Below are 13,809 nucleotides of genomic sequence, written 5' to 3'. Positions count from 1 at the left end.
AACAAGTTTTTATTTATTAATTTATGTATGTCTCTTAATACTTCTACAAATTAATACTTCTTTCAAATATGACATGTTAACTAGGGAATTTTTGTCCTCGAGTCCAGGTCATTTGATTATTAGGATCTGCTGATACCGAAAGCCGATCCGATACGTCTATAATTCATACAAAAAAGAATAAAGAAGAGCGAAGAATCAGAGTCTGCGATCAACCGGGGTAAGGGGGTGGACTCCTGGGAGTTTTCCGAGAGAAATGACAAAACAGGATATGGGACACTCCCGGGAAAAACGTCCTGATCTAGAGGTAACATTCGTATCCAATCGAATCTGAAACCGCGTAATCGGGCCCGATTTCAATTATGTGATCGGATCTGGATATCCCTAATGTTAACTTTGGTAACTTTAAATATTTTATTATTGAATAAACATTAGCATTGTATTATATTTTAATATTGACAGAACTGATTGATGGTTCTTAATTGGGAAAATAAGGGCCTGGCTAATTTCATTACAGACTTTAGGTTTCCTTCATACAAAACAAATTTCCTATTCTTCTTCATCTGTTGATTTGGGGCCGCAGTGTGATCCAGACGTTTCTTGACAGCTTTCGTAATATTAACCCACATAACTTGAGCTCCTGTTTGGTTTGGATGAGACTCTGTGGCACCGTTTCATCTCTGCGAATGAGACTAGGCCCTCTTCAGAGCCGGCTGAGAGTTGTGCTGCCGCCAGTTGTACCTTTCACTCATTTCTCCTCTTCCTCAGCGTCTCGTTCCCCTTCCCCTCGTTGCATCATGCTTGTAATTATGCTGCAACTGGAGAAATGTCTGTGGCAGAGTTGAGCTTGGCAGTCGGGGACTGTGTGCTTTGGAGGCTTTCACATGGCAACTGGTGCAGTTCTTGTGAGCAATTCATTTTTGTTACTGCGTCTTCTTAAGGCTGATTTATACTTCTGCGTCAAACACCGGCGTAGGCTACGGCGCTGACGCATAGCCCTTCGCCGTGGCCATCGCCGTCACTGACGTGCACCTCTCAAAAATTGTAACTACACGTCGCAACAACGCGTAGCGCAAGCTCTGTGATTGGTCGGCTTGCTAGCGCCGACGAGTCTGGGCGGGACAGAGAGCCGCGTGAATGGCGCGAGCGATTGTTTACAAGTGTGGAGTCCCGTGAAGGAGCTCCAGATGGAAAGTTTTGCTCTGTGTTTACCTCATGGTTAAAGTTGTTGCACGTCCGCAGGTTCCTGCCTCAAAATGAGCGAGTTTGAGTCACTTGTACATCCAGGAAGTGTTCAGGAAAAGCAAAACAGAAATGAAGAAACTCGACACAGAGGAACATTTACACCTCACTGCCCACTAGCGTTTCGGAAGTGTTAATGCAGACCAACGGAGACAGCGCGCAGAAGTATAAATGCACAGCCACGCGCGTTGCCTGCGCCGTGAGTTGCGCCGGTCACTTGACGCAGAAGTATAAACCAGGCTTTAGTTGTGCTTATATGGTGCATTTTAAGGACAATCTGGAAAATGACACACACCAACCACAGATAAAACATCGACAACCACAGACATACAGACACAACACTGACAGACACAGGCAAACAGAAACATTCACAGACACAGTAACAAACACAATGCCAACAGACAAACAGACACAACAGTAACAACAACAGACACTACCACGGACACAGCACACAGACACAGACAAAACACTGACAACCACAGACACAACATAAACACACACACACACATACAGACAAAACACCAACAAACACAGAGTATTACAGACATGAGGGCACACAGACACAACACACAGACATACCCAGTACCCAGACACTGACAAACAGAAACATACACTGGCACAACACCGAGAACCCCAGACACAACACCAATAGACACAGACAAACAGACACAAACAAAGACACAACGTAAAAACAACCACAGACAGTACAACAAACACAACAGTGACGGATACAGACGAAACAGTCTCAAAACAGACACAACACACAAACACAACACCAACAACCACAGACACAACAAACTGGTAGATACAACTAGGCATGGTATGATAACAGTTTTCAAGGAATACTGTGGTCTAGAAAAGTAAAGATTTTAAAACCGTCAAAATTTTCCATAAAACCGTTATGTTTTTTGTTCTGTTTTTTAGGACAACAGTCTCTTCAGCAGGAAATATATCTATAGATGTCATTTTAAATCGCAAACAATTGTTTTTGAAACAAATGAAGACAGCAGAAGTCCATAATTAATTTAACCTGACATGTTTACTCTTCCAAAATATTTGAACTGTATAAAATTAAATATGTTGTGTTTAAAAGGGATTTTTTATTTTTATTTTTAACCCAGACATTAAGAAAGAATATATGTTAGAGCCGTAATCATAATACCGTGAAACCGTGATATTTTTATCCAAGGTTATCATACCATCAAAGTCTTATACCGTCCCATTTCTAGACACAACACAAAACCACAGCTCGTTGGTGTTGTGTCTGCAGTACTGCCTGTTCGGTTTCAGCAAGCATGGTAATTGAATTTGAATAATCTCTCATCATTTTTCCTTGCATCTACTCTACATATTTTGCAGGTGAACCCAGTTACCACAAGACTATCCATGTTTTTGACATCTATGCTTAACTGACCATAAATAGGATCATATTGTTTAATAGTATTGTTGACAGTTATGGTACAGTTCCCCCAAACTGAAAATTCTGTCATAATTTATTCTCCTTTCACGTGTTCCAAACCTTTTTCAACAAAATAGTAGATATTTTGAAGAAAGCTGGAAACCTGTAACCTTTCATAAGCTTGAGTTGTTACAATGAAGACCACTGAAAAATCCATCCATTACAATCTTCCTGTATTTTTCATCACAGGCTTATTCCATGGTCTGTTGAAATTCTTGATTTTGATTGGCCGGAGGATGTGCATTGTTTTCATTGAAACGCACAGGTAGTTCCAGTCAGTTTTGATCACAGTTCGAAATAAATGTGCCTCGCCCAAACATTTCTAATTACCATAGCTACTCGCATGTGCTGAACAGGAAACTGACGAGGACTGTTAATGGTGGACAGGAAGCCGCAAAATTGGGAAAATACTCCTATAGTATGCCACAAAATCAAGTTTTAAGAGTTTTTCAAGCGAGAATATAGTTATTATAAAGTCAAATCGGCAGTTTATGTATATGGATGGCACGTGCTTAAAAATGTTGTAAACTCCAGGCGTTCAGCAGCAACTCCACGAATGCCTCTCTCTTGCATCTCTGTTGTTAAAACGTGACATAATTAATCTTTTGTGTATCTGACGGTCAGTCTTTGGACTTTTTAACCTATTATTCGTTCTCGGGTGTATTTTTTGGCAGATTGCAGAGTCTTAGAATTAATTTGACTGTAATTAATGTAATATTACACCTTCCTGCATGTCTGGCTGATTGCTTTTGTTTTAAAGGCGATAAATAAAGCAGAATGTTCTCCTACCTGTGCTGTTATATTTTTTTTCTTTTGCTAAATTTACCTACATATTTTACAGCAAAGATTTCTGAAATGGTCTTTGGCTGCTTTCTTTTTAATGCATCTTATGTGCCTTTAAACTGGCGTTTCATGAGATATAGCTTTGTGAATGTTTTATTTCATATGTATAGTCTTGTATAAAGTAAAGTGTTTTAATAATTGTGAAGTTATTCTACTTAAAGCAGCCATCACAGTCTTTTTGTTAGATCAATTCCATGTGATCAGTTTGTCTAGTTTGTCTAATACTTTGATTCAAACGAGGCATAATAACATAATTTATGTACTTTAGATGTTCAAAAATATTTGCTAAAGGTATTTTTTTTTAAAAAAACAGCATGCTAAAATTAAAGTGTGAGGGCTTAAAGTTGATAGGAAATAAATTATCTTTAATTTCATTGGCCAATGCGTAACATATTCCTAAAGCGTATTTAAATAATATGATACTTTAATAAGATTTGTTTGTTGATTATGAAATGTAAATTCTGCTATAGGTAGCCCAGTTTTCCCAGAATTAAAGGTAATGTTAAGAAAAAGCCAGTATACATACAGGTCCTCCCTCATCAGAGAACAGGTAAAGTAGACAATAGAAACGTGTGACTGAAAGCACACTTCAGGTGTGACTAGGAATGTCTTATTTGTCCACCTTTGATTAGATTGATGAAATCGCATCTTAATATTAGCAGGAATAAACAGCACGCACATTATCTCTCTCTGTCTCCCTGTCTGTCAGCCTGTCACAGCTGATTCAGTGGAGGGACTACAAAATCTAACATTTAAAAACTGACAAAAATTTGGATAAATATTGCGTTGCAAAAAGCAAAACTAATCTAAACTTACACCTACCTTGGCAAATGACCATGGAATAAGCGAGATAATCAACGGCTTGCCGCGTGTTAAAGGATTTACTCCGCTGCGAGTTGTGTGGTCCTAAATATTTATTGGTAACGCATGCGTCTTGTATGTGTTAAAGGTTTTTGGAGGCTTTTAAGTGATTCAGTTTGTTCTGGCAGATGTACATGAGCTCTGATGGTCTTGGTCTGGTGGTCTTATTGTTAAGTTTCGACTTTTCTCATTGGTCAGGAAATGTCACCTTTGTTTTGATTATGAATCTTGTTTCAGGCCGTATGTGACCATCTGTCTTTTCCCTTTCTTATGTGGGCACTTCATGAATTGACCTTTAACCTCAGTGGACACCTGATCTTGTGTTGTGCAGTCTGTTCTTTTCTTCCTGTTTTGTAATAAGAAATTTCTAAGTGCACTAAAATTTTTTTGGGGAAATATCATTGATCTGGACTGATTTTATCTATTGTGGTTTGATTGACTTTTGATATGCTGACATTTATACTTCGTAGTTTTCGCCTCCAACACAACTTAAATGGAAAAGGTTTGATGCAATGATGTATTGCATTGAACTGACTAAAGAAATTCTAAAGCAATATGTTTATTCATCACAGTTTGTGGTATTTTAATTTAGTAATTTAGTTTTGTGTTGGTTCTTTAATTTATTTAGTAATTGTTTTTTTTTTTTTTTTTTTGCTTTGCTTTGCTTTGCTTTAGTTTTATTTTATTTTAATTTATTTTTTATTTGTTGAGTTTTTAGTTTTTTATTTTATTTATTATTTATTTTATTTTGTTTTGTTGTTTACTTTTTAAATTATTTTATATTAGTCTTGTTGTTTTTGTTTAGTTTTGTTGTGTTTTGTTATTTTTGGTTATTTAATTTTGTTTATTATTTTGTTTTGTTTTGTCTATTATATGTATAATTATTTTATTTTAGTGTTTTGTTGTTTTTGTTTTGTTTATTTTATGTTTTTTGTTTGGTTATAGTTTTGCACTGGTTTTCTTTATTTAGCATTTTATGTTAATTTGTTTAGTTTTGTTTATTATATATATAATTATTTTATTTTATTTTAGTCTTTTGTTGATTTTGTTTTGTTTATTTTGTTTAACTTTATTTATTTTTGTTGTTTTTGTTTAGTTTTTTGCTGTTTTTTGTTTATTTTATTTAGTTTATTGTTTTATTTCATTTGGTTTATTTTTTATGTAAAATTACTTTATTTTAGTCTAGTATTTTATTTTGCTTATTTTTTTATATATGTATTCATGCTATCTTATTTATTGTTTTGTTTATTTTTATGTATAATTATTTTATTTTATTCTAATTTTTTGTTGTTGTTTTTTGTTCAGTTTTGTGGTGATTTGTTTTTGTTTTTTATTTTGTTTATTATTTTATTTATTGTTTATTTTGTTTTTTATTTTATCTATTTTTATTTTATGTTAGCTTTTGCAGTTTTTTTGTTTAGTTTCATGCTGTTTTTTTGTTATTTTATTTTGTTTATTTTTTTGTTTATTTTGTTTATTTTTATGTATAATTATTATATTTTAGAGTAGTGTTATATATTATGTGTATTATTTTTTGTTTTGTTTTTGTTTTGTTCTGTTACTATAACCGTTTCTTCTAGTGTTGATAGCTCATCATGATTTTGCCAAGTACGATGCGATCCTGAATTAACATCTGTATTGATCCTGGAACATCATTTTTGTTTGAAAATGTAATCCATACCTATTCCCTAAACCCAACCATAAATTATAAATTATTCCCAATTATTCCCAAAATCAGAGGGGAATAATAGTTGGATAGCATTCATATGAATTTACATAAGCCTAACCATAAGCCTAAACTACATAAACGGTGAACATATTCCTTAATTCTGATTGGCTGATAAATATATTGGTCAGATTGGTGATAAAATAGTCATCAACATGTATATTTATATATTTTTTTCTGGCTATAGGAGATCTTAACATGTCCGTGAATGACACAGACCATCAAGGAGAGTTCAAATCCCATCAGTGGTTTGGAGCAACAGTACGAGTGCATCAAGACAGTGTGCTGGTAAGATCTTTCTTGTGCAAAAATATGTTTAAAATAAGTTGAACAGCATTTGTGACTCAGCACAGTCTATGCCTTTGTGACTCAAATCTAATTTTATGCTCTTAAATTGTCTGTGTAAGTCTCAGATTATGAGCAATATGATCAAATCCAGCTCTATTCATAAGTCATAATTCCTTTATTGTCTTTCTGAATATGAACTCTCTGTGGATAATGCTGGATCTATTACATCAAAGCCCAGGTGCTTTACTTTATGGATGATCAAGCTGTGACCTGGATTTATCGTCATGCTTTCTTTACTCCAGATGTAGCGCTGACCTCTCTTAGAGGAGGTGAACTTTAACCTCATGCATGATTCTTTTCATAGGCTTGTGCTCCTCTTTACTCGTGGAGAACCAAGGAGGACACTCCTCATGCTGATACGACTGGCTCTTGTTTTATGTCTGTCAAAAACTTCACCAAGTTTGTGGAATATGCTCCGTGCCGCACAGGTGAGCTTGAAATCACTTGGTGAATTTTATTAAATTAAATGTTATTAAATTGTATTTTATTTTATTATTTTTTATTAACAGTATATTTAATTTATTTTATTAACAATATTTAATTTTGGTTTGTTTGTTTTACTTTTAATTTAATTTTAATTTATTTTTCATTTTATTTTATTTAAATGTAATTTGATGTAATTTTATTTTATTATGTCTTTATTACCAATGTATTTATTTTATTTTATTAACAATTTCATTTTAATTATTAATATTTAATTTTGTTTTGTTTGTTTTACTTTATTTAATTTGAATTTATTTTTAACTAAATTGTAATTACATTTTTTATTAACAATATTTTTATTTTATTTTATTAACAATCTTTTATTTTATTAACAATATTTTACAATATAATACAATAAGTTTTGTTTTGTTTAATTTTATAAAAAAAATAAATTTTAATTTATATTTAATCATATTTTAATTTAATATGTTTTTATTAACAATATATTTGTTTCATTTTATTACCAATCTTATTTTATTAACAATATTTAATTTTATTTTACGTTATTTATTTTTAATTCATTTATTTTTTTAAAATTGTAATACATTTTAAATTTAATTTATTTTATTATGTTTTTATTAACAATATATTTGTTTTATTTTATTACAAACTTTTATTTTATTAACAATATTTATTTTTGTTTTGTTTTATTTTATTTAATTTTAATCTATTTTTATTTAATTGTAATTTATATTTAATTTAATTTTAATTAAATTTTATTATGTTTTTATGAAGAATATATTTATCTTGTCTTATTAGCAATCTTTTATTTTATTAACAAAAGTTTATTTAATTGTATTTTATTTTAAGTGTACACTATTGATCAAGATGTGAAATATGTACAATTAAAAAAAGTTTCTAAAGTTAAAAAAAAAGCTTTTTCTGCCCACAAAGGCTGCATTTATTTTATCAAGATTATAATAAAACGGTAACATATATATTCATTAAATAGTTATATATTATTGCTTTCTTTACTTATTATTATTATTTTTTTGTTATTATTTTCTTATTGAATTTGGTTTGTTTGTTTTATTCCTTTGATTTAAAGCAAAATTTTTATCATCATTACTTCAGTGTCAGGATCCTATGATGAAATATTTATTTATTATAATAAACTGTGATATAATACCATTCAAGTGTATTCTTATTCAGTTTTAATTTTTTAAAATTTATAGTGCAAAATTTTTTTAATTTCAAATAAATGCTGTTATTTTCTTTTTAATTAAAGAATCGTAAAAAAAAATAAAATTATCTTATTATTAATAATTTCACTGTAAATACTGTTTACTGTATTTTTGATCTTGGTGTGCAGCACAGGCTTTAAAAAATACAAAAATCAAGAAATTAGAATAATCCTAAACTTTTCACTCATTCATTTAGAAATCATTAAAATATGATTACATATTTATTTTTAATAATAAACTGGTACAGTGCCATTATTTTTTTTGTACTATTTTTGTTCATTAAGAACACATTAAACTGTTTAAGAGTAAAACAAATGTATAATGTAAATTTTTTTTTAGTTTAAATAAATGCTATTTTTAGTCAAAGAATCCTAAAAAATCTTTATAAATTATTTCACAATTTTACTGTATTTTTATTGAAATAAATGCAGCCTTGGTGCACAGAATAGGCTTTAAATAAATAAGAAATTAAGCTTAAAGTAACAGTATTTTCTGTTGCAGAATTTCGTGGAAGGAAAGGGCAAGGCTACTGTCAAGGTGGATTCAGTGCTGATTTTACTCAGGTGAGAAGCTTTTGGAAATGAATAGATCGTAAATACAATGCTGATCTGCTGTATATTTCTGGTCTCACCTAAAAACTATTGCTTTTACAGGAAGGAAAGGTGGTGCTGGGAGGACCTGGCAGTTACTTCTGGCAAGGTTTGGCTTTCTACTGTGTATATATGTGTACATAAACATTTTACATGAAATGTGGTAAGAAGATTATACATGAAATCTATAACTTCATTCAGCAAAAGCATTTAGGTAATTAAAATGAACAATTTATAATACTACAAAACTTTCAATTTCATATAAATGCAGTTATATTAAATATACAATTTAGGAAAGGACATAAACGTATCTGGTAGAAACTCTACTTTATTTATTAAAATAACAAAGGGTTATTTTGACCCTTGTATGCTGTTAGAGAAGTTTTCATCCACTCTGGGATGATTTTGAGTCTCAAATTTTGGTGACAAATCTTTCGTGACTAATCTTATTTTGATCCATATTTTGAGAAAATGCTTTTTTTTGAGTTTTCAAAAACTCAACAATGCACTCAAATTTACTAACATTTTATTACGTTTGTGACTGTTTTTGCCCCATTGAAAAAACTGTGAAAAAAAAATCCATGGTTTTATCACCGTTAGATTGGACGATTCGCAATAACTCACTCACTATAGTTTGGGATTAGTCCGAAAACCTTATTCTGTTTACAATTACTTCAAAATGCTACTGCAAGGTTTTTAACAGATAAAGTTGAAGTCAGAATTATTAGCCCCCTTGAAATATTAGCCCTCCTGTTTATTTTTTCCCCCAATTTCTGTTTAACAGAAAGAAGACTTTTTTCAACACATTTCTGAAAATAATAGTTTGTTTTATAGGCTATCGATAAAAAAAATAGCTTGAAGGGGACAATAATTATGACCTTAAAATGTTTTTAAAAAAATTAAAAACTGCTTTTATTCTAGCTGAAATAAAACAAATAAGACTTACCCCGGAAGAAAATAATATTTTTAGACATACTGTGAAAATTTCCTTGCTCTGTTAAACATCATTTAGAAAATATTTAAAAAAAATTCAAAGAGGGGTTAATAATTCTGACTTCAACTGTACCAAGAAACATGACCACATTACACCAGTTTTACACTCTTTGCACTGGTTGCCTGTGCACTATCGAGTCACTTTTAAAACACTTCTCCTTTTTTTAAATCTCTAAATGGCCTGACACCTTCTTATCTGTCAGACATGTTGATTAAACATTAGCCTGGTCTGTCTCTTCAGTCATTTAACCAGAGACTATTATGCATCCCTAAGTTGAGGCTGAAATGCAGAGGTGACCATGCCTTCGCAGTAGCTGGTCCTTTACTCTCAAAAACAAAGGCACGTGAGCTGTGACTGGGGTGGTCCCTTTTCAAAAGGTACAAATTTGTATCTAAAAGCTCCATATTAATACCTCAATGGTACATATTAGTACCTAAAAGGTACAAAAGTGTTTTTCTTAAAATTTGTAGGTAATAATATATACATTTGAGGTAGGAATATGGACCCTTCAAGTACAAATGTGTACCTTTTGACAAGGTACCACCAAGACAAGCCAAGACATCATATAATCATACATTTTTGGTTGTTGCTGGTTTCCCTGTTTGGAAAAGGTCAAGTTTGTCAAGTTTTTTTTGTTGTTGATCATCAGCTGCAGTGCAAAAAAGCTTTGTTTCTGGCTTTTCTATGAAGTTATATGGAGTATAGTGTGTGTGAGTGACCATTGCGCACTTGCCTTGATATGCCTGAGAAAATCAAAATAAGCAGCTCAGCTCTCAGAACAGTAAACATAGTAAGTGTATTTATGCACCTACACTATAATTTGCTGTCATACTTCATAGAACTTCATATAAAAACCTGTAACATTTCTACACAGGCCTTTTAGAGGGTTTATGGTGCCAACTGATGATAAATGGCAAAACTTACACATTTTACCTCTTCCCAACAGGAAAAAGCACCAACAATCAAGAATGCAGGATTATATGCTGTCATGGCTTTGCAATCAACAAATGTGGTTATAATTGATGTCAATGGGGCCAAAAAACATCAACCAACATAACAGAATTGTAGTACATTTGAAAAATATACAAGGGTTAAATATTCCTAATTTAGAGCATGTGAGACTTCAAAATATTGACCATGAAATATTGAATGGTAGATGTGTATGAGTTTCATAATTGGACCAGTTTTCCATCAGTTCTTATAGACGTGCACATTCATTATTTGCATTGACTGTGACCTTCAGCTCAATGTAAACGCAATTAAAGATCAATATTTTCCTACCATCTCTAGGCCAAGTAATCACTGCGTTCAAACAAGAAATTGTCAAAGCCTATTACCCAGGATACTTCTTGACCTCAGTGGGTGGCCAGATCCAGACCAAACAGAGAAAAGAGATCAGATTTGATGACACCTACATGGGTATGTGCAGTCATAAAATGTATATTATTTTCTTATCACAGGAACTTTTCTCTGTTGTCACTGACCACATTTTTTCATGTTGAACAGGTTATTCAGTGGCTGTGGGCGAGTTTACCGGTGATGATGATGAAGGTGAGCGTTATGAACGTAAATTAAAGGATTGAGGTTACTTAAGAAAGTTAGGAATTACTAATTACATAATTAAAAAATATAAATATTAATATAAAATTAAAATTAAAGTCTTTAAAGAAATGTTCTTTTTACCCTGTCTTAATTTAATTACTTAAATACCCGAGTACACAAAATCCTATAGATCTGTACAATTCAAAGTCAATGTAAATTAAACTTTTAGTTATTTAAATTAGTCCCAAATATGGGTCTTTGTTTTATTAACATTTTATTTTAATAGTTTTTTATTTGCCGTTCTTAATTTATCATATATTGAACAAATTTATTCATTTATTGTTTCTTAAAAGTGCAATCTTGATAAAGAAAACCTTAATAGAATTAAATAGAATAGAATTATTCTACAAAATATATTTGTATAACTATAAAAAAACAATCTACTTCTGATTTATACTAAATTGTTGAATTTCTGTTCAGTATTTAAGGAGAGTATGTTAAAAGTGACTGTAATTACATTACCTAAAAATTAAAAGTAATCTCTTAATTTAATTTTTCAGCACATAAGTAATTTATTTCCCAGTACTGAGTTGCAGCAGGAAGGTTATCATCTGCTTAATACATATGCTGGATAAGTTAGCAGTTAATTCCACTGTGGCAACCCCTGACAAATCAGGGACTAAGCTGAATGAAAATGAAAGAATTAATGAATGATAATTAATTTAGTTACTTGTAACTAATTACACCCAGATTATAAGAGCTTTTTTAGGTTACCGTATTGCTGGACTATTTTGATGTCATTTTTATTATACACACAAAAATCTTGATGATGGTGACTGTTTGTACCACAGCTAATGCTTTAATATAACCATTTTCTGTTTAAAGAGCTATAGGCAGATGCATTAAAACAGAATACTGTTAGTAAAACCTTTGAAAGGAAGTGTTATTATTATACCCTTTATGAATCCATTTCACTTAAACAAATTTCCAAATAGAGCCCTTAAGATTGACTTAGTGCGCCTGTGATCGCCAGAATTCTCTGAGTTCCTGAGGAACCCACTCATTTCCATGTTTCCACTACTAAATCTTTCTCTTTTTCCTCTCTTTGTTTGGCTCGCCTGCGTTCAGACTTTGTGACTGGAGTTCCCAGGGGAGTCAGACTGCATGGACAGGTGAGAGAAAACAGTCACAACATCAACTCTGACATTTAGCCAGAAACATTTCCATGTAAAATATGGACTTGCGTATTCACAGTTTATCAATTTAAAAAAATGTGATAACATTTCTTAAATGTTGTCAAAAGTGATTAGTTTGTTGTTCAATGGTTGTGGTACTTGATGAGCAAATTGTAAAATATGTTCTCTTTTTTTAAAATCAGGTTTCCATTCTCAATAGCTCTCTGGATGTGCTGAAGATGTTCACTGGTGAACAGGCAAGTTTGATGGCTTTCTGTTTTATTGATGCTTTTCCAAGATTAAGTGATTACAGGAGATTTGAGATGTTTATTCATGTTTATTTTGTGCTATAACTAGGCCCAAATAAAATCTTCTCTCACGGAAATACAGTTTTTTTGAGCGCATTGTTAAGTCCATTTGCTTTTTTATGTAAATGTGTGTACATTTATACTGTATTTATTAAGGTTTTATATTAATTTCAATAAGATAATAAAACATATGGTAACATTTAGATGATTTGTGTTTAGTATAGTTTGTAAAGCAATAATATCTGTCTTTTGGTAGATATATTGTATAAGTTATACTGTAGCTGTGTTGCCAGATAAGTGATTCTAAGGGCGCACTCACACTATGCTATCTGAACCGTGCCCAGGCCTATTTCCCGGATCGTTTGAGAATTGTGAGTGGTCTGAATCAAGCTCGGCAGCCTGGTTGAAAGAGGTGTGCCAGAGCGTGGTTCACTTGGGCTCAGCTTGTAGTGTTAGTGCAAAGCGTGCCTGAGCCCAAAAATGAAGACGAGACGTGACTTTTAAGGAACCGTTTCATATGGATTTATTAATCATTCGTACATTTTAATGAACGCAAGCTATAAAGATTAAAGATGCAAACCGCTCACTGCACCTTTAGCAAACCTCCTAATCCCTGCAACACAAGGACTTTATGATTGTTTATGAGCGTCAAAAGTGGCTGATCTGTTCGGCGAAATATTTGACTGCGTAAATCTACTTTCTAAAATGTTCTTTTGGCTTTTATAGTGTCAGATTGGGGCAATACATATAAATCTAACTTATGATCCTACAATGTACAATGGAGAAAAAAAGAATTAGACTGAAAACAAAAGTGGGGTATTAAGAGCATACAAAAGATATTCAATGATTTGGTTAAATCTAAAACAGCACAATTTATGTTAAAAGCTAGGAATAAATTACTTTTAACATGCATACAAAAGTGTTTTGATGAAAGACAAGGGGGATATACTCTGAGAGATAAACAAAATGTTAGGAGGTTGAAAACAAGAACATATTTAAAAAGTTTGTGTTTGTCTGTATGAGGTGTGAAATTATGGAACAGTCTTGAACAAATTCT

The 13,809-nt window shown here is 31.9% G+C and overlaps 1 protein-coding gene across 3 annotated transcripts in view; it reads left to right on the top strand.

Moving 5' to 3' along the window:
* The window catches only part of itga5 (integrin, alpha 5 (fibronectin receptor, alpha polypeptide)), a 112,057-nt gene that overhangs the window by 47,216 nt on the left and 51,032 nt on the right, over positions 1–13,809 (top strand). For all 3 annotated transcript variants that reach the window (XR_012398264.1, XR_012398265.1, NM_001004288.2), the window contains exons 3-10: positions 6,316–6,416; positions 6,781–6,904; positions 8,645–8,706; positions 8,797–8,842; positions 11,018–11,146; positions 11,234–11,278; positions 12,398–12,441; positions 12,648–12,701. Coding sequence is in view for 1 of the 3 variants with exons in the window: in NM_001004288.2 (NP_001004288.2) it covers positions 6,316–6,416; positions 6,781–6,904; positions 8,645–8,706; positions 8,797–8,842; positions 11,018–11,146; positions 11,234–11,278; positions 12,398–12,441; positions 12,648–12,701 (605 nt within the window). In the remaining 2 variants the exon portion in view is untranslated. The remainder of the gene's footprint in view (positions 1–6,315; positions 6,417–6,780; positions 6,905–8,644; positions 8,707–8,796; positions 8,843–11,017; positions 11,147–11,233; positions 11,279–12,397; positions 12,442–12,647; positions 12,702–13,809) is intronic.

The sequence above is a fragment of the Danio rerio genome, chromosome 23 (genome assembly GCF_049306965.1).
Source record: "Danio rerio strain Tuebingen ecotype United States chromosome 23, GRCz12tu, whole genome shotgun sequence".
NCBI lineage: Eukaryota > Metazoa > Chordata > Actinopteri > Cypriniformes > Danionidae > Danio > Danio rerio.
Note: the sequence above shows the minus strand (reverse complement) of the source record. Positions and strands in the feature narration are given on the sequence as shown.